Source organism: Vicia villosa, linkage group LG1 (genome assembly GCF_029867415.1).
Source record: "Vicia villosa cultivar HV-30 ecotype Madison, WI linkage group LG1, Vvil1.0, whole genome shotgun sequence".
Lineage (NCBI taxonomy): Eukaryota > Viridiplantae > Streptophyta > Magnoliopsida > Fabales > Fabaceae > Vicia > Vicia villosa.
Window position 1 is genome coordinate 248,229,890 of NC_081180.1, and position 26,900 is coordinate 248,256,789.

Genomic DNA, 26,900 nt, shown 5'->3' on the forward strand with positions numbered 1-26,900 from the left:
GATGTGTCCGAAACCAGCTCTGTGTAAAAATGGTTTTATAAATTCATCAGCAGGAAGCATGAAGTGGCTACGTGTACGGAATCTCTCAACGGTCTGAAAAAATTAACACAACATAAATATATAGTTATAATAAAATGGAGTGATAAGAAAATAAAAAAAACTTACAAATGCAGCGATGTTTTCCTTAGTGCCTCAGTGCTTGTTTCCCATTGTTAAGAGAGACATGTTTGGTATTTGCGGAGAGGAAAAACTTAGGAAGAAAGATGAAACGAAATTTGGTGATTGGAAATTTGTGTTGGTGATGAGAAATATGTTGAGAGATTGCAAGTATATATAGTGAGAAGGCTGAAACAGTAACATGTTGCATGCTGGACATGTCAACATATTTAGTAGTGTTAGGTGTTGGTTGTGTAGACTAGGGTGGCATGCATGCAACATAGGCTTCAGACACATGCATGCAGATTACAAGAATCGTTTCAGACGCATGCAGGTTACAATAATTGTTTCAGATGCATGCAGCATTCAAGAATCGTTTCAGACGCATGCAGCATTCAGGAATCGTTTCAGACGCACGCGTGACAGGTGGGGACCATAAAAATCACATGTGTACATGCAAGCCATTTCATTTGGCGCCTTCCTGAAGGGAAAAATCACTAATGCGCCATTTGAAATGGCGCCTTATTTTAAAAAGGAAACCCTAATTAGGTTTCCTGTTTTGTCTTGTAGTGCAGCTGTCTTGCTGGCCCATACCGTCAGTGTGTATTTTGGACAGTTGGATACCGTCAGTGTGTATTTTAGACAGTCAGATACATAAATTAGGGTTTCCTAGGTCTCGCATTCGTGTCTATAAATTAGGGCTTACTTTGTATGAATTCCTACACACAAACACAATAATGAAAGTTCGCATTAGGCCAGACAAATGTCACCAGAAATCAGATCCACACCCACCAAAGAAACGTCTCGAATTTGAACCAGAGTACCCCAAAAGGAACGGGCACGTCATATACTCTTCCGTCAAACCCCCCATGTCGGTCATGTTTTGGAATATAAATTCTGTGGCCCAACTCAAGAGGACTATCCCGAGGTTTTTGGAAGGGGAGTACCAACTAGGCAAAGAGATAACAAGTATCAAAAGGCTTAGATCTAGGGGTGGTGTTATGATCGGGGAAAGGGAGCGTTGGTGGGAGAATGTGGAGTACGATGTGGATTGCACTCGAATGATGCATGGAACAGATGATATTGTGTTAACCGTTGTAATTTCTTAGATGTGTTAATTTTCTTAATTTTTGTTTCGTATTTTCAATGTATCTTTCAATGAAATGCGTAATGCATATTGGCACTCTCAATTAATGGTTGTTTTATCTCATCATCGTTGGATTGCTATATTTTGATATGTATAATCTAAAAAATAAATACATATTAAAGAAAAAAATGAATAATAATTAAATAAAAACAAATTATTAATAAGTAATAATAATATTTAGCGCCAAAAAATATTGGTAGAAGGGGTCTGATATCCTATAAATAGGGGTGGTGTGAAGTTTGAGTTACCACCTCATCTTTTCTTCTTACTTCTAACATTTTAAAATGGTGTTTGTTTGGGCTGTGGTGTTTTTTGAGGAAGGTAATCACATGAGGGTCTGTCTGAACCCGCATTGGGATTATGGTAGAATTGTTAGAGATATCAACGCTAGGTTTCAACAACTGGATGGTCCAACCCGTAAAGTTAAGAAATTAGATTATCATTGTCCATACATAACTTTGACGGATGCAAGCCCATAAGGCACCTACATGTATTATTGGGATTGTGTGCAAAATGACGTGGATGTTGATCTGATGTTTTGGACATACAGTGGAGAAGTTAATCGAGGTGTTCAAGATCCACTTGTTCTAGCCGTTATACTTGAGTAGTTTATATGATGTAATTGTGTATGAAGTATGTAACTCGATTTTATGTTTATTGTGTTTCAATGTAAGTTTATGTCGTTGTGTTATTGCAATATGATATTAAATGGTGTTATTGCAATATAATATTATTTGGTGTTGTTGCAATATAAAATTAAATGGTGTTTTTACAATACAATGTTAAATCGTGCTGTTGCAATATAATTTTAGATCATTGAGTTGTTGCAAACGTTATCATGGTGTAACTACAAGGTGAATCATTTAATTAAACTTGTCATGGTTTTTACAAACATTATTCAGGACAGACTTAGATCAGTGTGCCTTCGTCTCGTCACATCATGTTGGAATCTTCAGAACAGGCATTGATCAGTGTGCCTTCGTCTCGTCACATCATGTTGGAATCGTCAGGACTGAATGCTTGGCTGTTGGCGTGTTGATAAACAGTACACAACAGTAACATGTTAGGGTACTTAATAACTCAACGTCTGTTTGCAATCCAACACACAAATCACAAACATCTCTTTACAATCTTACACATACATTCAAACACTTATCCAAAACAATGGCTTCCCAAACCTAATAAATAGTTAATGCACATCTTAACGGTGAGACATTCATGTGTGACACAGCTGGTTTTCTGATGAGGAATACCAAAGTTGTTTCATTTTCATTAAGCAGAAGAGCCAATTTTGCATACCTCCGTAAGAGAGCAGAGGCGAAGATTACAAGGGGTCATATTGCACAAATTTTCTACGAATGTCCCATTTTCTGCGACAACAACCCGATTAAATTTTACCAGGTCGAGGTTCAAAATGACAAAGACCTCCAGAATATGTTTGCTAATCACGAATATTCTGGGTACGAATACATCGAATTGTATGTTACCATACAGTCCGATACACAACAATCACGTCTTGTTCAATCACAAGTTATTGACCCACCCGTCGACGAGCAAGCAGAGGTTGATGTTATAGACGAAGAAGAAGATGATCAAGAAACTGAAATTGACGATATGGTCAATGAATGATCTGAAGACGAGCAGGAGATATCGGTGCCTCCATGTCATGTGTACGACCCTCCTACACATATGATGAACTTGAACTTACAAGGCGACGAACCTTCATCTGATATTTTCTTCACCTCACACATACAAAGTGATGAAGTGCTAAGGAAAGGAGATAATTTTCCTTCTAAGGAGGCATGTCAAAGAACTATAAAAAAATGGCACATGGCAAATAATGTTGATTTTGATGTACATCGCTCGAACCCAGAAAGATATATAATCATTTGTAAAAACCCTGAGTATGCATTCAGACTGTGTGCTTTGTATAGGAAAAGAAGTGATGCATGGGTCATAGGGTCCATTTCACAACAACACACATGTGTCAACTCCAATACATCCCAAGATCATACAAAGCTTAGTTACGATCTTATCTGTTAAGAGATCTTGCCTCTTATCAACTTTGACCCGTCTTTGAAGGTGAAGACCATAATCTCGCATATCGTTACAGCCTACACTATACTCCATCATACATAAAGGCTTGGATAGCTAAAACAAAGGTGATTGAAAGTGTACGACAATTGGGAGGAGTCATACAAAACTCTTCCACGTTACCTAACTGCGCTTCAAACGTATTCCCCCGACACCCTCGCTATTCTAGAGACAGTGTCAGCGCATGCTCCAGATGGAACCCGTGTCCAAGGAAATGGTATATTTCATCGTCTTTTATGGGCTTTCCAACCTTGCATACGAGGGTTTGCATATTGTAAACCGATACTTCAAATCGATGGAACTTGGTTATATGGTAAATTCAAAGGAACCATGTTGATGGCGGTTGCACAAGACGGAAACAACAACATATTTCCAGTAGCGTTCGCAATAGTGGAAGGTGAAACTGCCGTGGCTTGGAGTTTCTTTTTAAGGAATCTCTGAGAACACGTTGCTCCTCAAATTGATCTTTGTTTAAATTCTGATAGGCATGCTTCCATTGAAAGTGCTTACAACAATCCAGCGAACGGATAACAACACCCACCATCAACACATGTATACTGTATTCACCACATTGCCCATAATTTCATGCGGGAGATCAAGGATAGGCATCTCCAGAAAACACTGGTCAATGTGGGATATGCATTAACTCAGCCTACATTACAACATTATCAGAGTGAAATTGTTTTGCAAAATCCGGACGCGGGAAGTTGGATTGATAACCTTTCCAGAGAGAAATGGACCAAGGCTTATGACAACAGCGTGCGATGGGGCCACATGACAACAAATCTAGTAGAATCAATGAACGGTGTTTTTAAGGGCATCCGAAACCTTCCGATCACTGCACTAGTGGAGGCAACCTACTTTAGGATGGCTTCGCTATTCTCAACAAGAGGTCAAAGGTGAAGTGTTGTTAGAGAATCAGGTCAACTGTTTAGAGAGAGTTGCATGAAATTTATGAAAGAACAATCTGTCAAGGCCAACAGTCATCATGTAACTGCTTTCGATCGATTCAACCGCACCTTCAGAGTTCGAGAAACAATTGACCACAATGAAGATTTGCCGAGACAACAATATCGGGTTCTACTAGATGATCATTGGTGCGATTGTAGTAAGTTTCAAGCATTTCGTATACCTTGCTCGCATGCCATAGCAGCATGTGCATATGCGCACCGAGATGCATTCTCATTACTTTCACCAATTTACAAGGCTGAGACATTGCTCCAAGTATATAGTGTGGCATTTCCAGTGGTGGCAAAGGAGGATTATTGGCCTGAGTATGATGGGGAGGTAGTATGGCATAATGACACGATGTGACGAAATAAAAGGGTCATCCCAACAATACTCGCATTCGAACCGAGATGGTCGTCCATGACAAAATGGAAAGAAAATGCAGTATTTATCGTCAACTAGGGCACAGTAAAAAGAAATGTCCTAGCTGTGGAACAACCTCATCACATGTTTAATCATCTTTGAAACATTTTTTTACGAGAATGTATCAACTTCGTGTATCGACTATGTAACATACTTTTTATCAATGAACTCTACTTTATTAATCGACGGAATCGACTACACAAAAACATTAATTACAGTTAATAACAATTTTACGAAATCGGCATATCGGACAATTTTACGATAATCAAAGACCGGAATCTAAAATTTTGCCTTAAATGAAACAAAATGGGGTATTTTTTTTAAAAAAATTAACCCCAACACATAGGAGCCATTTATAATGGCGCCTATGTGTAATCAACAAAAGGCATGCGCCATTTGATATGGCTTGCCCTAATCCACTTAATATTTGCGCCATTTCATATGGTTAGGTCTCCACCAATGTGCCAAATGATTTGGCGCATGCCCCTGTGAGTTCTGCCAAACCTAGACATTTTGGTATTTTTTTTGAAATTATGATTTTTAAATTTTTTTTTTAAATTTGGTTTTTTAAAATTTTTTTTCTCAATTTTAGAACACAAAAATTAAAAAAACCTAAAATTAGGAAGGTCTATTTTTTTAAAGTAGGTCTTGCCTAATGACTAAAGGGAGAATAATGTTATCCAACTTATTGGGAGAATAAAGTTAACACTATTAACATCCTACATGTTCCATGATAAGACTACGTTTAGTTAGGCTAACATATGAAAGAATGGTTGAAAAGCTTATGCATTTTATATAGATTAGGTAATCAATTATGCAGTAAGCAATCATAATGTGAATTGTATAGGGGTGTTCGCGGTCGGTTTTGAGAGAATCCGATGCTCAAATCGATAAAAAATATATGGATTGGTTTGGATTGGATTTGCACATTTTTTGCGATAAAGCCCAAACCAAACCAAACCGAGAAATAATGGGTTGGTTTGGGTTGGATTGATCGGATACACTAAAAACAAACGTGCATAAATATTTTTTTAAAATATCTAATTTACATTAACTAAATTTCAATAGTAATATAAAATTCTTAATTTTTTTTATTTTTCATATAGATTGTGAATGTCACAAATTTAATTTCATTTTTTTCTTCTTGAAGTTGAATATTTTATACTAGTTTCTATGATAATTATGATATAAATTATGTAAATTAGTTATGGTTGGTTCGGGTAGACGAGCCCGCGGGTAGAGTTTTGAAAACCCGATGCCCGAACTAATTAACATTTGGTTTCGTTGATTTGGTCCGGTTTTTGCCCGAACTAAAAAAATGCCTGAACCAAATACTATGGTTTGGTTTGGATTCCGGTTTGGTTCGGATTTACCCGAATCAATGGTAGATGCATGTCTCTTTCTTTTCCAACTACAAAACATTATCCTAATGACAATTGTTTGAATAATGGTGTATCATATTTAACAAACTTTGATACGGTAGATGTCAATTTCACCACCTTTGTAAGTTTAAAATCCTCACGTCTCTACTTAAACATCCCAATAGTTTAGTTATGCATTCAAAGTTTTTATCACATAAGTTAATCTATTGTTAGCAGTCGTGTAAATAAAAGACTTGAAAAAAAAATCCTAATAGAAAAAATATGATATGATAATCCGTGTAAAATAATTTTACACTAATAATCAAGCAGTCGTATATATTTTAAAATTATTTTGTTGTTAAGATAAATTGATGGTATTTTATTGGATCATAATGTAAATTTTTTTTAAGTGAATGTCCATTAACTATTCTTAATATAAAAGAGTAAAATTAACAAACATATACCATGTCTAACTAAAAAGAAAATGGTATGAAAATATTTAATATAAAATTATTAAGTGATTAGGTCAAGATTAGGGCTAATTTAATGATTTTTCATATTTATTTTATTATTGTTTATTGGTTATTTAATAAAAATTAATTTTTTTCCATTTATTTTATTTTAGTAATTTCACTTATTTACTTATTTATTATTTATCTTAGTTTTTTTATTAGGACTATCCTTTTTGAAGTAATTAGATTTCCAACAAATAAAGCATTTTAACATTGATTTGACAAATTTCTTTAATTTAAACATTTTTCTATGCTCACTTTTTCCTCTTAAGACATTCAAGGTTTTACCACTATCGTCAATCTTTAATCTTAAAAAAAATATTTGGATTTCACAGCTGTTTGGATTTCATCTAAAGTAATAGTATCTTCCTAGCCATAAATAATGACATCCATGAAGTGCCTAAAAGGTTTGGATATTGAGCTTAACAATAGTAAAACTTTGTACTCATATGTAATCTTCTCCTCAATATTCTCTAGACCATCAATGATCTTATAAGATTTTCCAACTACTCCACTATGAATTTTTTCTCTATCATTCAGAATGTGTAAAGTTCTTCTTTGAGACACAACCTACGAGTCAAAGACTTTGTCCAATACAATGATTCAAATTTTGCCCACATCAAAGCCACAATATTCTCTCAGACGACCTTCTTAAAAGCTTTATATCTTATGCACAAGATAATATCGCTTATGGGCTTATCTAGCATCTCAGTCTTCTTTACTTGTGTTAAGCGTGCATGCCTTGACGCATCATCCTTCAATGCTTCAATACATTTTTTAGGAGTTAAAATTTTTTGCATCTTCACTTTCTAAAACTTAAAATCATTGTCTACAAAAAACTTTTTAATCTTCCATTTAAAATCCATGACGCTCACTTGTAAAAAGAATCCCTTTGTCCCACTGTGGATGGCTCTTGTTAAAAAATTAAAAGGTTCAATCACACCAGAAAAATTCAATGACTCATGATAAAGAATAATGACAGCCAGAATAAATGAGTTTCATATAAAAAATATTCTCTATGCAATAAGACAACAACTTGGAAAAAGAAGATAAAAGACCAGAAATACAATAACTTGTTTATCCGGTTCAAAAAAATTATATACTCTGGAGGATAAAGTGAATCTCTGATACACCTTAGTTTCAAGAGTTATTACAAAAGACTACAAATAAATTTTAAGAAAATAATCATCCGAGTTCTCAAAGACAACCCATATTTTTTATCCAAATGTTTCTCAATCTCTCCAACTCCCTATACATGAATCAAACAAGTCCAGGGCATTTAGAAGTGTTTCTTAACTTCCTTTAGATATCTCCAACGTTTTTCTAAATTCCAAAACTACACTTTTAGAAATTTATCATTGTCTCTCTAAGATTACCACTAGAATTCACAAACTATTATCTTTGTTTTCAGCTCTAAAGTTATTAAGGTTGTAAAGATAAGAATGATAAAGATATATATATTTATAGTTGTTGAAATCGAACTCTAAACAAGCTCAAAGCATAGAATAGTTTTACAAAGAAAATTGAACCTGAACTTCGACAGACCGAACTGCCTACTAACCCAAACCTACTATTGTGTCGTAGCCACCAATAACTGTGTTGGCTCCTCCTCCAGCTTCTTGTCGCGCCAGCTCCACCGCCAACCTCACTATGGGTCGCCTTCATCATCAATCTTACTCTACGTCACCACACCAGTTAAGCTGAACCCTCACTCAACATTGTTGCATCAGCTTCGCCGCTTTTCTCACTCTACTTTCAAATTCATTTCTGTTGTGAAAAACAATACCAATAACAAAGTATAATAGGGAATTATAGGGGAGAAGAAGAACACAATAATTGGTTATAACTGCTATTCTTTTACTTTCTCTTAAAACAAGATTACAAGTTTACAAGAATAACAAATAACCTCTCTCACCCTAAATTAGGATTTGCAGCTTAGCAATGATGAGAGACTAGTATGCTATTTATAATAAAACCTAACATACTAACTAATGGGCTTTTTCCACAAGGCCCATTACACAAGTCAACTTAATAAACAAGCTAACTTAACAAATTAGGGTTTAAACACTAAAACCTAATTTAACATGCTAACAACCCTAGCATCTTCGACACAAGCATGTGAACAACCTTCGACTTCATGCTTAACCCTGTCGAACCAAGAAGCTACCCTTCGGCCATACTAGAGTTCGATCCAAAATCTCACAAATCTCCACCTTGGATCTAACTCTACAACATCAAGGGAACAAACTAGCTTTCTTCATGCAGCTTTATCAACTGCATACAGTGGAAAAACTTGCAACTCGACAATGTCTTGGTGATCATATCAGCAGCATTGTCTTCAGTCGAAACCTTCAGCACTTGGACTTCTCCACGCTCAATTACTCCTCTGACGAAATGCAGCCTCACATCAATGTGCTTAGTTCGCTCATGATAGGCTGAATTCTTCGACAGGTGTATTGCACTTTGACTATCACATTTAACAGTGATACCTCGACCTTGAAGTTTCAGCTCCTTCGCAAAACCTTCAAGCCACAATGCTTCTTTCACAGCTTCAGTTAATGCAATGTACTCCGCTTCAGTGGTTGATAGAGCAACAACCTTCTGAAGTGTTGCTTTCCAACTAATTGCTGTGCCAAACATAGTGAAGACATATCCAGAAATAGATTTCCTGGAATCCATACAACCTGCATAATCAGAGTCGACATATCCTTCGATGACTGCTTTACCATCTTCACCCAAGGCTCCACCATAAATTAGGACTCTATTCAGAGACCCATTTATGTACCTTAAAATCCACTTCAATGCTTGCCAGTGAGCCTTTCCAGGATTCGCCATGTACCTGCTTACAAGACTTACTGCGTATGCTATGTCGGGTCTAGTACAAACCATAGCATACATCAAAGAACCAACTATATTAGCATATGGGATGCTATTCATATAGGCTCTTTCCACATCAGTACTGGGACACTGATCAATACTCAGCTTGAATTGAGGGTTTGTTGGAGTCACAACTGGCTTCGAATTCGACATACCAAACTTTTCAAGAATCTTCCGTAGATATGCCTCTTGAGATAGGCATAACTTCGACTTCTTTCTATCTCTTCGAATGTCAATTCCAAGAATCCTGGAAGCAGCTCCCAGATCCTTCATATCGAACTCCTTATTGAGTTCAGCCTTCACCCTCATCACATCTTCAACACTGTTGCTTGCTATGAGAATATCATCCACATAAAGCAACAAAATAACAAATGAATTACCAGGTCGAAATCTGAAGTAAACACAGTGGTCGAACTGACTTCTAATGAAACTTATGCGTGCCATGAACTTGTCGAATCTCCTATTCCACTGTCGAGGAGATTGTTTCAGCCCATACAAGGATCTCTTTAACTTACACACATAATCATCCTTCCCCTTTTCGACATACCCTTCAGGTTGCCTCATCAGGATCGTTTCATCTAGATCACCATACAAGAACGCAGTTTTCACATCCATCTGTTCCAGTTCAAGATCGAACTGTGCCACCATGGCAAGCAGCATTCGAATGGACCTATGTTTCACAACAGGAGAAAACACATCATTGAAGTCGACACCTTCTTTCTGAGTGAAACCCCTTGCGACTAACCTTGCCTTTTTCCACAAGGCCCATTACACAAGTCAACTTAATAAACAAGCTAACTTAACAAATTAGGGTTTAAACACTAAAACCTAATTTAACATGCTAACAACCCTAGCATCTTCGACACAAGCATGTGAACAACCTTCGACTTCATGCTTAACCCTGTCGAACCAAGAAGCTACCCTTCGGCCATACTAGAGTTCGATCCAAAATCTCACAATTTCTGATTTTTACAATATCAAAATATATTTTCTTTCTATTCATCACTTGGGATTTTAAGGAATATTTCAATAATATTTTTTTAACAAATTAACTTTGTTTAGTTTTTTTAAGTATCTATCACTAAATTTTTCACTATCATAAAATAAAACGGACCGTGCATACATTATTAATTAAAAAAAAGAAAAAAAATTATACATTAAAAGTTAAGAATAACATTCATCTCAAAAGAACTCATTTATTAGACGGAATAGATATGTACTCCCTCCGACCTTATTTATAAACAAATAATCTCTTTTTATATTCATTGAATAATAAATGTATGTTGTCTTTTATGTAGACTAGATACATTCATTATTCAATGAACCTAAAAAGAAAACTTTTGCTTACAAATCAGACCGGAGTAATATATGTTAAAAATAAATAAATAAATAATAGTAAGACGAATTCAAATAACATTCTTCTATCTATAAATAAGAGAACACCCACATGCATTCTCAAAAACAGAGAAAAACAAGAAACAAGAGAACACCCACATGGATGTTTTATTATCCTTAAACTCAAGCTCAAGCTTAATCAACATTTCAAAGCCATACAAACATCATCAAAGACAATCTCCTACGGTGAACTTTTCTGTTTCATGCCGAGCCACAAAAAATATTCCCATTAATCAAAAGCTACAAGATGATGAAGATGGAACTTTGTACAATATTCTATCTTTGTGCCCTAAAAGTGCAACAATGGATGACATAAAGAGAGCTTATAGAAGAATGGCACTTCAGTATCATCCTGATGTTTGTCATGATAGTTTGAAGAAAGAGGAATCAACTAGGATGTTTGTAAAACTAAATGAAGCTTATGAGATATTGTCGAATCCAAAGCTTAAAGAAGAGTATGATTGTAAGTTATTGGGTTTGGATGATATGAGAAGAAGTAAATGGATGGAACAAGTTGTTGAGTTGAAAAGAAGGTCTCATACACATAAAGGTGGTGCATCATCATGGGGTAGTAGAATGAGAGCCAAGAACAATATGAACAAAGTTCATCAGAATTGCTAGTTTTTCAATTATCTTTATGTTTATGTGATTATTTTGTTGTATATTTTTCATGAATTGTGTTGTTTAAACACTCATAATTTGAGTGTATAAAAATAAATCACTTTTATATGTATAATAGTACAGACGGGTCTCGCAGCTAGGGATGATAATGGATACCCATGAGTATAGATATTAGTCTCTCGCTACCCGTCCGTTTAATAAAAATGATATCCATACCCGTCCTATACCCGTGTGGATATCTGTCAGGTGGGTATCTGTGAAATTTTAAATATCTGTGGGTATTTACGGATACCCGTGAATACTTTTTTTAATTAAAATTTTCTAATTTTTTATATATATAATAGAAAATTTATCTTTTTATTAATAGAAAAGTATGTGTTATGCATTTACTATATTAAATTCAAAAGTATCTTATAGTGAATATTGATGTAGAATGTGAGAAAATCTTAACAGAATGCATAAATTTACGTTTTACTGAAAAGTAATTTATCAAGTATTTAAGTATATTAATTTTAAAAGAATATTTAAGTAATTTTAATCATTATTAACGGATATGGATACCCGTGGGTATGGATACCATCAAATCCGTATATGTGCCCGTGTTGGATTTTATCCGCGGATATCCACGGGTATGAGTTTTTTTGCCATCCCTACTCGCAGTGTAGTTAAAAAGTCATGAATAAATTTAATATAGGAATATATTATACTTTACTACAAATAATAAAAAAAATTGTAACTGGTATTACGTATAAATATTAAAATTTATTTTTAGTAGTAAAAATAAATAAAATAATTGAATTGTCATCTACCTGTACGGTATGGATCACGCAATATCGTTATAAATATTAAATAAATATAGTATATTGATGGCTAAGAAAATTATATAAAAAAATAAAAAATAAAGTAGTTTCGATACGCTGAAAAATTATATTTTAAATGAAAAAATAAATGAAATAATTAAGTTGACATCTACCCGGACGTTTAAGCGGGTCGCACAATATTGTTATAAATAATAAATAAATAATTAAACAATAAAGTATTAAATATATACTCATTGATGGTTAAACAATAAATAGATTAATTTATTCATCTTTTTCATAAATATGAATTTATTTTTAGTAGTAAAAATAAATAAAATAATTAAGTAATCATCTACCCGTGTGTATTCGAAGGACAATGTTATTATAATTAATAAATAAATATAATATACTTGTAGTTAATATATATATATATATATATATATATATATATATATATATATATATATATATATATATATATATATATATATATATATATATATATATATATATATATATATATATATATATATATATATATATATATATATATATATATATATATATATATATATATATATATATATATATATATATATATATATATATTAAGTAGTCTCGGCAGGTTGAAAATGTACATTTTAGTAGAAAAATTAAAAGAAATAATTAAATAATCATTTGTATGTGGGTTCGCATACGTCGCACAATGTTGTTATATATAGTAAATAAATATAATTATTATTCATTTTATTTATTAATTTGAAATTTATAATAAAATATATTAATAAAAATTAAGTAGTCTTGATCCATCGAAAATGTTATATATTTTTTGACTAATTTGTTATTCTTGGATTTTATTTAATAAGTTATTTGTTTACTATATTTTGATTTTTAATTAGAAAAAAATTAAAATAAATATTTGAAAAATTTAAAGTTTTTAATTTTTATATAAATTTTATATTATGTATATGTAGTTAACTTGATAAATATTAAAATTTATATTATTATTTTATTATCATTATTAATTAGAACCACAATAATACTATATAGACACATGACATTAGTCAATAGTTCCTTAAAAACAAATATTAATTTTTCAAAAAATCATTAATATATTAATAGATCCATTAAAGATTATATATATATATATATATATATATATATATATATATATATATATATATATATATATATATATATATATATATATATATATATATATATATATATATATATAGTTTACTCATTTATTAAAAAAATGACATTTAACAACAATTTGAACCAAAGAGCTTTAAAAATAATGTCTTAAATTAGAATAAATTATTTAATCAAAAAATGGAATATTATAAATTTTGTTTCTTCGTCTACTTTGATGTTTAATTTCATTTTAAATTATAAATCCAACATATTAAATGACAATGATTAAAATTAGTTATTGTCAAATATGAAGGATACAAAATAATACTAAAATTTTCTCATAAATTAAAAAATAATAATAATTTAATAATAATTAAATAAGTAAAATTAATGCTCTCTTAATTAGGGATGACAAAAATATCCATATCCGCGGATAAAATCCGTCATGAATATGGGACGAGTAGTTTAATAGATATCCACGGATAAAATAAATGGATATTTCAATACCGATATGGATATGGATTTAATGTTATCGGGTGCCCGCGGATATCCATATCTGTTAATAAATTATAAAAATTATTTAAATATTATTAGTTTATTATACAATATCTTTTCATCTTCTAAAAAACTAGTCTCTTCATACTTATATATATATATATATATATATATATATATATATATATATATATATATATATATATATATATATATATATATATATATATATATATATAAAAGTGTTCTCACTTGAGTCGTCCCCATATATATATATATATATATATATATATATATATATATATATATATATATATATATATATATATATATATATATATATATATATATATATATATATATATATATATATAAAGTTTTCTTTGACGAAAACATTTATATTTTATACAAATTTTATTGGCCATTTCATATTTAAGTTTCTTCTATACTCCATACCTCATTTCAACAATTGCACCGTACAACCTGCCAATATCACTATTTTTCTTTTTAATTAGTGTCATTCTTTCTACTCCTCCGTCGTCTGATCTTCCACCATAACTTACAATCAAAATATCATTCTTTTTTTTTTTGTTAAAAATGAAATGTATTTGTTATTGTGCTTTGGTGAAAATGAAGGAAATTAATTTGATAAAATTTTCCTGTTAAAATAAGACAGATTTGTATGAATGTTAAGTGATAATATATTTATCCAACAGGGCGTATATGGATATCATATTATTCGTCCCCATGAATATCCATTTACATCCCTACTCTCAACTCTAGTCGTCGTCATTTTTCTTCTTCTTCTTTACCTCTTAGAGAGGGGTTATTTAGGATCGATTTTGATCCAAAATCGCCCATCCAAATCGTTCTTCTTTCTCTATTAATTACATAAGTGATTTTTACATATATCTAGTGTTTCTTTTGTTTTTTTTGTGATTTCGTCATTTTAGTGTGTAGTTGTTTATTTTGATTTCCCGTCTTTGTAAGGTATATTTTGTTTTACCATCTTTGTGTGGTGTTCATTTGTTTTAGGTTGAAAGATGGGTTTCAATCTAGTGCAGATATCCTCTATGACTTTGGTGCCATTAAACCTACAGATTCAGAGGTTTGAATATTTTCGATATTTCAATATAGTCATAGTTATATTCGTAGGCATATGCATTTTGCCGTTTAATGCTATTAACATGGGTGCTGTCAGTTTGTTTGCAAACTCATCCTTTTGATTTTTGGCGATTTTTTATTTGTATTGCAACAATGTACTTTATTAATTGGAATGAATGAATATTTGTTTTTAGTTAAAAAATAAGTAAAATTAATTATATATATTAATTAGAATTCGTTTTAATTTATGTCAATAATATCAACATATTCATATAATTTATATAATTTAAAAGTTTGGGAAATCTATTTTTTTAGTAGATGTACATCATATAACTATAAAATTATTAAGTATTATTTTTGTATTTTTTAATTCTTTTTGCATAAATCCTCGAGTAATAGATTTAACAAAGCTTCGTGTATTTTGTTAATTTATATCATGTATTTATATATTTTCAAACCAAAATTTAGATTAACATCTTTTCATAAAAATTAAAAGATAAGAATAAAATTTAATTTTTAAAGTAAATTTCAAACTTAAATTATCAGCATAATTATATGTTAAAGAATAATAAAATTAAATATTATTTTTGTTCATGATTTTAAAAAAATATATATTAAAAAATAATATTGAAACTTAATAACAAAAAAGATTATTAACTTTAGAATAAATTGATTAAAAACGTGTTTGGCATAGAGATATTTAAAATTAAACGAAAGCTATACCAAACCAAAAATATAATAAAGCTATTTTTTAAAAGAATTAATGATGAGTGTTGCACCCCAAAATTTGCCCATCTAATTATTCTTAATTGGCTTACATATCTCATTCATTTACATCTTAGGTCACCAATAAAATCACGCATCATTAAATAACCATGGGCATTGGAATCAAAGATCTTAAATTATTAAAGTTTCACTGTGATTTTTGGGGGTGTATACATCTGACAGAGACTCATTCATCTAGTTCTCCTATGTGCTTTGAAATGAGACTCAGAAAGTTTCATGGATCGCGAGTAAAGAGAACACAATTTTGGAAGCGCCTTGGCTCTTATGGATTAAGGTTTCCATCATCATTTAAGGCTTATTTCATTTGATCCTTATCATATCTTCTGGCTTGATTCAAGTAAGTTTTTATCACCGTTTGAAGTACTGGATTAACTTGAATGTGTGTGTCATTTGGATCCAAACAATAACTTGAAAATAATTATTCAAAGTTCAAGCTTCAACTATATTCAATATTTAAGATGAATTCCATTTGCAAAGCTCTTTCAAAGTTTCTCTTAAGGTTTATTACAAGCTCAGGAAGGCCAACATTACCATTCATACAAGCCTCAATTTTATTCATAAAGTACAAATGGAGGGAAACTTCATTTCATCATGTAAAGAAAGGAGGCCAACAAATATGCAATACATAATCGTCACATGACAACATCCATCTTTTATCACAGTTTCTACAACTATTTTCATATAGAAAACAAAGAAAACAAAGCAATGATTCAATACATATTTATCATAATCAGTTCCAATTCCTTTCAATGCCACTACCAAAGTCTATACAAAAAGATCATTCAAGTCTACTACGAAGATTATACATATTTCCATCAAGAAACACTATACAAAAAAATCAGTAGCTTTGCTAATCTATAAAACTCCAAGCATCTTCATCATGGCCTTCGTATTATCTTGAATCTGTTGCACCATCCAAGTCTAAAGCGAGTAGGAAGTTGGCATTCGTTGCATTGAATGTGCGTATCACATCATGATTGAATTCAAAGCCTTTCATTCATCTTCAAGTTATCCCAACACACCAGGCAGCCTGCAATTTGACCCTGCACATTCATTTACGGTTCAGTTTAAAAACAAGCTCTACTATTATCAGCCACCAATCATCCAGTACAATCTAAATTCAGATCTTAATACCAGTGCTGCTCTATATCTGCCAATGAAGTACATCATTCAAAATCTACATTCAACCTGCATCATTAACAAAAAAAAAGATCTTTGTTAGTTCAGAAGTAAGGCCCTGCAGCATCTCAAGAAAAGGAGCCAGTCCCAAACCTATTTCAAACCCAACTCACAAACAGAAAACCACTCCACATTTTAACCTTCACTAACTTGCTAACAAGCCCAAATAATTTCTAACTTCCTAAACATTACCCCAACACAGTTTTATAGCAAAAAAAAGTCAGTGACCAATTACTAACCATCTCAATTCCTAACAACCCCTTAACCTCCTCTAACCGATCCTATAACTGACACAACTTCTAACTAACTTTCCTACTGACAGTTACTACTAACCCCTAACTGCTAACTGAATATGCCAGCTCATCATTCATATAACAGAATTCCCAACTAATTTAACAGCTAATTAACTGCCTCTAACCAACTTCCAACACCTATAACAGAATATAACTAACCTCTCCACTGGACTCAATCCTCACCCTTAATCTCATAACTAACTCCCTCTAATCCAATGGCTCAGAATCTCCTCCCTCAACTGAATTTCACTCTCAACCTCTATATATTCTCATCACCTCCACGATTATGAGGTTCTGCTTCCATTCCTCACCACCACCTCTTCACCATTGTTCACAGAGATTCATCTTCATCCCTTCTCTCTCTCTCTCTCACCTTCAGTCACATTCTTCACCCATACTCAAAGCTCTCACCGTCAACCTCCATTAAAGCTTCTCATTGAAGCTTTAATGGAATGAGCTTAGCTTCCATCTTTCAACACTCAAACGCTCTGCAACTACAATAATCTCATGCACTCTCAACAATGACAATCACGAAAACGCAGAAATACAGAAAAAGAATAGTAGAAGAAGAAGATATCGCAAGCAAGAACAAAGAGAAGGCGTGGAAATCTAAAGAATCACCTGAAGAATTTGTCAAGTTCCTCAACTGCGTTTATTTCGCACACTTAAGTGAAGAGCTTTGGAGTCTCTCCTCCGGTTTTCCGCAACGATTGTCGCCATATTCGTCATCCAGGTAAGTCTTCGAATCGGCTCCTCCTTCTTCATCTCTTGCTGTTCTTGATGTTGTGGTGTGGTATGAGCACCTCCGAGTTATTCCCCCATGATCTTGATCTATGATTCGTAGCCATTAGCCTTCGATTTGATTTCTATCTAGATCTAGGGTTTGGTGTTTGGTCCGATTAGGGGAGGTTGAGTTTGAATCGGTGAAAGAGAGTTAAAGATTCGAAGAGAGGAAGGGAAATAGGTGCGGTTGAGTGTTTTAATCTCGCATTCGGTCAAGCTCCGCCGCCTCCGGCGCGGCGGAGCGATTTCCGGTGAGGTATGAGTACGAAGAGAGATTACGAGAGTGAGAGAGAGGGCTCGAGAAATCTGAAACGTCACAACTCAAAACCTAATTCCCAATTTAATCTTCTTTTTATTTATCTTTTAATCATTCTTTTTTATTTTAATTAGAATCTGAATAATGATAACGGATAAAACAAATAATCTTGGGCCACGAATTTGCTATTCGTCACCCCCTGGCCCATGCCTTTTTTATTAACAAAATCTGAACGAAAATGACACTTCTTGGGCCTTTTTGCTGATCACACTCCCCTCAGGGCCCATCACGCCGTTTTGGCTAGAAAATAATAACAAAAAACCTGCTGGGCCAACACTCTGGGCCCAGCGCTTGCTATTCACCACTTTGGTTTCCGATTCACACCCCCTGTTTACTTTTGTTTAATTAATAAACTTAGGTTTAATTAGATTTTTACCATTTTTCCTAACAATTGAATCACTAATTCTTCACTATCAATTTTAGGCTTTTAATACAATTTTAGACATATAAAAATAATCACTAAAAAATATTAGTTTAGGCTTGTATTTTAATTCTTTTGCTTGATTAGAATTCTTGTTCTTTGTCATATAAAAATCAATAAAAATAATAGTCCTTTAATTCACTTTTGGTACTATATTTTGCATCATTTGCTTCCATGTTTTGTACCATATTTCAAGTCATTCTTTTAGTCATTTTTGCACTATTTTTGTATCATTGTTTACTTGTAATTTTGATCTTTGCTTGTGCGTGTAATCTCATTCCTTTAGATTTAGGACCTATAATCTCCATAACTATTAGGATTAGTCTTTTTTCCTTAAATTCCTAACTTTAGGTAGAAACCATGATAACATTAGGATCTAGAAATTCCCTTTTAAACACTTAGGCTAGTTATTCATTTTAGGCTAGTTTTCTTCTTCTTTTTCTCTTTTGACATTAAAACATTAACAAATATAGATGCGAATCACATTAAGAAAGTGATAGAGAAATGAGTGGGATTCATTCCCTAATCTGTTTCTCAATCACTTAGTGGCATAGAAATGAGTGGGATTCATTCCCTAATCTGTTTCTCTGTCACTACTTAATGGGAGAGAAATGAGTGGGATTCATTCCCTAATCTGTTTCTCGAACATTAACTAATGGGATAGAAATGAGTGGGATTCATTCCCTAATCTGTTTCTCGAACATTACATAATGGGATAGAAGTGAGTGGGATTCATTCCCTAATCTGCTTCTCGATCATTATACATTTTATGTGATTCGAATCGCAAAGTAAATTCCCTTAAAAATCACCAATCAAAAACATCTAAAATATCTAATAAAGGCTCAGACCTAAACAAAGTAATGAAGTGGTGCGAAACCTTGTATTGGGTTTTGTTCATCATGGAATTACATCTAAAAGACACAAACCAATTTTCTCTCTTCTCTCTCTTGCCTCCGAGGCATTCTTTCTCTTGCCTTCAGGGCATTCTTTCTCCTAATCGGACACGTTATTTCCGCTCCATTCCCAGCTTAAGACTCCAGAGGTCGAGCAGCGGAGTGCGAATGTAACTGTTCAACTAAAAAACACAAAAACAAACAAAAACTAAAGAGCCGAACTACGGCGCTCTGATTCCTGAAAAGGATACGTAGGCATTGGGTCGCGGGGCCTAAGCGAGCACAATTATTTATAAACCTTATTTTCCCCGTGTTTCTTTTCTTTCATTTGCATGCATTCCCTTAGCATTAAGCTTTAGATTTATACACCCTTAGAATAGAACAAACATAAGTGGATCCTGTGGAGTACCACAGACGTGAGGGGTGCTAATACCTTCCCCTCGCGTAACCGACTTCTTACCTGATCTCTGGTCGAAAGACCTCGTTCTTATCCATCTTAGGTTTTCTGATATTCCTTTCCCTCTTTGGGATAAATATATTGGTGGCGACTCTGTTGTTCATTCTCGCGAGCGTGCGACAGCTGGCGACTCTGCTGGGGACGCTTAGTCGATCCTAGCTTTTGTTTGTTTCCTTTCTTTGGGTGTTTATTTATTGCTTTATTGCTTTATTGCTTTATTGCTTTATTTCTTTATGTATCGCATTTTATTTTCATATACTATGATTATTATGTTGTTCTGTTGGGATGGGATGTTACTGATTTGAGGTAAAAGGCCCAATACCCAGGCCAGAGTGTTACTTAGGCTACCTAGGATAGAGTGGATAGTCATGACGCCAACAGAATGTCAGGTTCGGTTGATTGCGATCATGAGACCCACGACCAGTTGAGGTTCAAATGGGATACCATTGTTGGCATGTATTTGCAACAATGATGGTGTCTCAAGAGAACTGTAAACGCTGGAGACCTTTTAACCTACCTTATACTAGACCATACCCGTGAGAGGGGTTGGGAAATTTTGTTTTGCAGGAAAACATGCCTCCATCCTACCCTATGCCATTCAGACTATCTATCATAATCAACGTCGAACCTCCGAATCTGGAAGGTTTGACCTTATGTGACTTATGCAAAGGTTATCTATCAGAATCAACGTCGAACCTCTGAATCTGGAGGGTTCGACCATCTTTGACTTATGCACGAGCTATTTATCCAGAAAGCAACGTCGAACCTCTGAATCTGGAGGGTTCGACCATATCTTATTTGACCATGAGAAGCTGTTATCCAAGAGGCCTTGATCCTTGATCCTGATTTATGATACATTTGCATCTTCATTAACATTTTTGCATTCATGCATGTGCATCCATGGTTACCAAGACTCTTACCACTCTTCCTCTCCATCAGATCAGTCAAGACGATTCCTCCACACCGATATCTGACAAGAGCTCACAGAAGAAGAATCATGGAGAATTATGAACAAGATCAAGCTGCTATTCGAGAGGAGATGGACCAAATGAAAGGCAAGGTTGACGCTATTTTAGAAGCCCTCCAAGCTTTGAGAAATGAAAGGGTTCCCGTTGCGCAAGAGATTCTTGTTCTTGATAATCAAGCTGCTGCTAGTCAACCTGATGTCATTCCACCTTCTACTAATCCACTTGAGTTCCAACCAAGGACTAATGCTACTCTTGGAATGCCATTTAGCTTCATGACTGTTGATACTCTTGGAGCTTCAAACCAAGGAGGACCTATGCCTATAACTTCTGGAGTGCCAACTATGACTGGTCCTGCTTTCCCATTTCCTGCTCCCCCTCCTCATACAGAGATTCCTTATCCTGCTTTTTGTGGTCCTCAGTTTGCAAATCCAGAAATGCACCCAATACCAACTGTTGAAAGAGCTCAACCCGTTGAGAGATCTGCTGAGAAGTATCAAATTCTTGAGGAAAGGATTCGAGCTATTGAAGGTTTTAGTGCCTATGGGATGGACGCTGAAGAAATGTGCTTAGTCCCTAATCTGGTTATTCCTCCCAAGTTCAAGACTCCCGAATTTCAGAAATACAAAGGTTTAAGCTGTCCGAAGAGTCATATCATCATGTATTGTCGTAAGATGGCTTCTCACATTCACAATGACTCATTGCTCATCCATTGCTTTCAAGATAGCTTGTCTGGGGCATCTTTGAACTGGTACATGAACCTGGAGCGTAATAGGATCCGATCTTGGAAGGATTTGTGTGATGCTTTTCTCAAGCAATATCAATACAACATTGACATGGCACCGACTAGGTTGCAACTACAGAATCAAGTGCAAAGGACCAATGAGACATTCAAAGAATATGCCCAAAGGTGGAGAGAAATGGCTGCTCAAGTTAATCCACCACTTTCTGAATCCGAACTAGTTGATATGTTCATGAACACTCTTCAGGGGCACTACTATGAAAGGATGGGAGGTAGTGTTTCTTCTGGCTTCTCCGATCTGGTCAGGATTGGTGAAAGAATTGAGAATGGCTTGAAAATTGGTAAGATCCAGAATCCCGCCAATGCTGCTGCTGCTAATCAATATGGGTACAAGAAGCCTCAAGGTAATTTTGTCAAGAAGAAAGAAGGAGAAACTAGTGCTATTTCTACTCAAGACCAAGCTCCTTATTATCAAGTGACAGCCACCGCTCCTCAAACTTATGTGGCACCTGTTGGTCAACAACCTTGGGTCCCGTATCAGCAATATGTTCAACAACAACAACAACAACAAGGTTTCCAACAACAAGGTTATCAACAGAGACAAGGTCAGCAGAGGCAGAATAGGCCAAAAAGGGTGTATGATCGTGTACCAATGTCTTATAGCCAAGTCCTTGCTGCCTTGCTCGACCGCAAATTGATTCAATTAGCGGAAGCCAGACCTCCTCCTGATCCTCTCCCTCCAAATTACAAGATTAATGCTAAGTGTGAGTTCCATTATGGAGGATCTGGTCACACTACTGAGGAATGCAGAGTTCTAAAAGACAAAGTTCAAGATTTGCTTGACGCAAAAGAGATTGAGTTTGCACCTGTGGCACCTAATGTGATCAACAATCCCATGCCACCTCACAATGGAGCTTCCACCAGTGGACCATGAAGACTTTATGTTTGTCAGAGAACATTTCATTTGCATTAGAATAAGGCCAAGCTTGCCATTGTATAGATTTCTTTAGTATTTTCAATTGTATTGCTTTTGTTGTTATCAAGTACTTCTCATTGTAAGAAACTCATTCTGTTTGAATAAATAAAAATAATGCAATATACATGTTTTTCTCAAATCATTTCATCTTTGTCATTATGTTCATTGATACTTCACTCATTTGTCTTAAGCAACTAAAAAAGGAGAATGATGAAAATAAAAAATACATGCACTACTAACCGTATGCTTTTGGAACAAAGATCCTGCTGACGATGTACAGGCATTGTTTCAATTCCTAAACACCGGTGTTATAAGGGAGTGAAACCCTCGTCAACCCATTTGAGCCTAAGGCGTAGTAGTTTCTTTTTCAAAAATACAAAACCCTCAATCTTAACCAGGGGCAGGGTAGTCTTCAGTTAGTGCGACCGAGCGCTCAACTTTCAGGTATTCCATCAGAGGATCAATCATATCTCAGATCTCACAACAAAAAAAAGGAAGAGCACAATCCACAATGGATGTCTCTCATCCACTAAGAAGAAGGCAGTCACAACCTTTTCGTCAAGTCAATCAACAAAGTCATACAACTTGTTCCCGAACGAAAAAAAAGAGAATGAAAAGAAAGTTATGAATCATGATAAAAATTTTAAAAAAAACAATAGCCCGCTAAGTCAAAAGAAAAAAAAGAAAAAAGCTTTGAAGCAATTGACTTAGGCAAAAATTAGGGCATATCCCGCTGGACAACAAAAACCAAAATCAAAAGAAACTTTCTGTCCAGGCAAAAGTTAGGGAAAGCAAAAGAAAAGAACAAGAACAAAAATCCTCCAAGGGACAAGTTGTTATAATCATCAACGAAAGCACCAAAGGGTGACTGCCACCTCCATCAAAACCATAAAGGATCCTCATCCATCACAATCCTTCCTGAAAGGCGAATACTCGTGTCGAACCAGCTGAACATAGGACTGGAGGACATCACGAAGAAGGGGTGGGTTAAGTAGAACTTGAGCCTTTATCCTTTGTTTCTTAAACCGTGAACCCGGCCACGTTACAACCCTCAAAAGTCCTAATTGAAGCAGGGTTCGTTCTGAAAGCATACAAACTGTGAAATCATGTCAAAACTGACTCCTAATGTTGCTGTGTCATTTGTGTTAGTATCAGTACAACATTTTGACAAAGAAAAACTTTTACTTTGAGATTAACATGTGCATTGCATTCTCATTATCTTTCCAAAACAGAATTGTCTCTAAACTTGAAAGTAAGTACTTGATACCAAGGAAAGTTCAACATTGAAATTCCATCGAGTAATCTTACAAAGGCAAAGGTTGGTCACCAACTAGCAAATATCTGAAGAATCCATTGGTTGGAAGAGTTCCTTTCAATCTGGGGCATTCATTCCATGATCAACACTGGGGCAGACCATTGCAAATCTCCATGATTCAAACATTATCAAAATCCTACATCAAAAGATCATACAAGCTGGGGCAAGCTAGTAATAATTCATCTCTTCATCTTCAATAAACTGTCAGATATCGAGATAGGTGTCGAGGAGTCAAGCCGAACACCTCACCTTCATAAGTTCTATCTTTCAAGCAATGACCTTTCCACAAAGGACATCCTCCATCCACTCCTTGTATCTTGGAAACAAAACATTCCATCCATAGTCATACATGCATCATGCATATCATTGCATTCTCATTGGCATTTATCCCTTAATAATCCAATCATCAATAAAGAAGGGGCATCCACCTCACCTTGAATCTCAAGTAGAGTTTCAGGATTCCGCCTAATCTATTCTACACAAAGCAGAAACCCTGAACAATCCATCAGTACACCGCATATAGAAATCATTGCATCGCATCTTCAGAAGCGCATAAAATTAATCAAACATTTGCATATGAAGCATAAGCCAAGTTACTCATCAGATGAGGTCCCTATAAAACATTCAATTGATATTCCACTGGATCACTCAGAGCTACCCTTGTGGTGTCATCTCCCAAAGTCAATGTTTGTGTGTTCAACCCAGAGTTGATGTTTTTGTGTTCAACCCAGAGTTGACTTTCCTTTCGTCTTTTAACCCCGAGTTAATTATCTCTTCCCACTCAACCCAGAGTTGACGGTTATCCTTTATTCAATCCAGAATTGATTTCATCTTCCCCTCTCAACCCAGAGTTGACGGTTATCTTTTGTCTTTCCCACTCAACCCAGAGTTGACGGTTATCTTTTGTCTTTTCCCACTCAACCCAGAGTTGACGGTTATCTTTTTCCTTTTCCCACTCAACCCAGAGTTGACGGCCATCCTTTGTTCAATTCAGAATTGACTTCTCTTGTTTTTCCCACTCAACTCAGAGTTGACGGTTATCTTTTCTCTTTTCCCACTCAACCCAGAGTTGACGGTTATCTTTTGTCCTTCCCACTCAACCCAGAGTTGACGGTTATCTTTTATCATTTCCCACTCAACCTAGAGTTGAAGATTATCCTTTATCTCTTCCCACTCAACCCAGAGTTGACGGTCACCTTTTTCTTCCCACTCAACCCAGAGTTGACGGTTATTTCTAATTGTTCATATTTCCCTTTTTCAACCCAGAGTTGATGTTCTTACTTTCTTTCTCAACCCAGAGTTGATGCCTATATCTTGTCCCACTAATACTAATTTCCCTTTCCGTTCTCAACCCAGAGTCGATATTTACCTCTTATTCAACCCCGAGTTGACTTCCCTTTATTCTTCAACCCAGAGTTGACCCACTTTTCTTCTTCAACCCAGAGTTGAGTTCTATTTCATTTCTAACCCAGAGTTAATTTATTCAATCCAGAATTGATACACTTTTCCTCAGGGGAGTTGACACCATTTCTTCCCCAGTGGGTTCTATCTCTCATCAGGCAAATTTTCAGGTTCTCTTGATATTTAATCTTCTTCTACCTTGAACGCTCGAAAGGCTAGTGCCAATCTCTCCTTCAGGTTTAAGACGATTAAATAGGGGCAGCTGTTGCACCCCAAAATTTGCCCATCTAATTATTCTTAATTGGCTTACATATCTCATTCATTTACATCTTAGGTCACCAATAAAATCACGCATCATTAAATAACCATGGGCATTGGAATCAAAGATCTTAAATTATTAAAGTTTCACTGTGATTTTTGGGGATGTATACATCTGACAGAGACTCATTCATCTAGTTCTCCTATGTGCTTTGAAATGAGGCTCAGAAAGTTTCATGGATCGCGAGTAAAGAGAACACAATTTTGGAAGCGCCTTGGCTCTTATGGATTAAGGTTTCCATCATCATTTAAGGCTTATTTCATTTGATCCTTATCATATCTTCTGGCTTGATTCAAGTAAGTTTTTATCACCGTTTGAAGTACTGGATTAACTTGAATGTGTGTGTCATTTGGATCCAAACAATAACTTGAAAATAATTATTCAAAGTTCAAGCTTCAACTATATTCAATATTTAAGATGAATTCCATTTGCAAAGCTCTTTCAAAGTTTCTCTTAAGGTTTATTACAAGCTCAGGAAGGCCAGCATTACCATTCATACAAGCCTCAATTTTATTCATAAAGTACAAATGGAGGGAAACTTCATTTCATCATGTAAAGAAAGGAGGCCAACAAATATGCAATACATAATCGTCACATGACAACATCCATCTTTTATCACAGTTTCTACAACTATTTTCATATAGAAAACAAAGAAAACAAAGCAATGATTCAATACATATTTATCACAATCAGTTCCAATTCCTTTCAATGCCACTACCAAAGTCTATACAAAAAGATCATTCAAGTCTACTACGAAGATTATACATATTTCCATCAAGAAACACTATACAAAAAAATCAGTAGCTTTGCTAATCTATAAAACTCCAAGCATCTTCATCATGGCCTTCGTATTGTCTTGAATCTGTTGCACCATCCAAGTCTAAAGCGAGTAGGAAGTTGGCATTCGTTGCATTGAATGTGCGTATCACATCATGATTGAATTCAAAGCCTTTCATTCATCTTCAAGTTATCCCAACACACCAG

At 34.5% G+C, this 26,900-nt stretch overlaps 2 protein-coding genes across 2 annotated transcripts; both read left to right on the plus strand.

Annotated features, from left to right (window-relative positions):
- Positions 1-4,351: 4,351 nt before the first annotated feature.
- On the plus strand, positions 4,352-4,711 carry LOC131598693 (uncharacterized). Its single transcript, XM_058871282.1, has one exon. It carries the CDS (start codon positions 4,352-4,354, stop codon positions 4,709-4,711), a length of 360 nt encoding a protein of 119 aa, XP_058727265.1.
- Positions 4,712-10,952: 6,241 nt separating this feature from the next.
- On the plus strand, positions 10,953-11,796 carry LOC131625269 (chaperone protein dnaJ 20, chloroplastic-like). Its single transcript, XM_058896153.1, has one exon. The coding sequence runs from the start codon at positions 11,013-11,015 to the stop codon at positions 11,532-11,534; it is 522 nt and encodes a 173-aa protein (XP_058752136.1). The 5' UTR covers positions 10,953-11,012; the 3' UTR covers positions 11,535-11,796.
- The last annotated feature ends 15,104 nt before the right edge of the window (positions 11,797-26,900 follow it).

Coding starts and splice junctions, on each gene's coding strand:
- LOC131598693 (XM_058871282.1), top strand. CDS start 4,352: ATGAAAGAACAATCTGTCAAGGCCAACAGTCATCATGTAACTGCTTTC.
- LOC131625269 (XM_058896153.1), top strand. CDS start 11,013: ATGGATGTTTTATTATCCTTAAACTCAAGCTCAAGCTTAATCAACATT.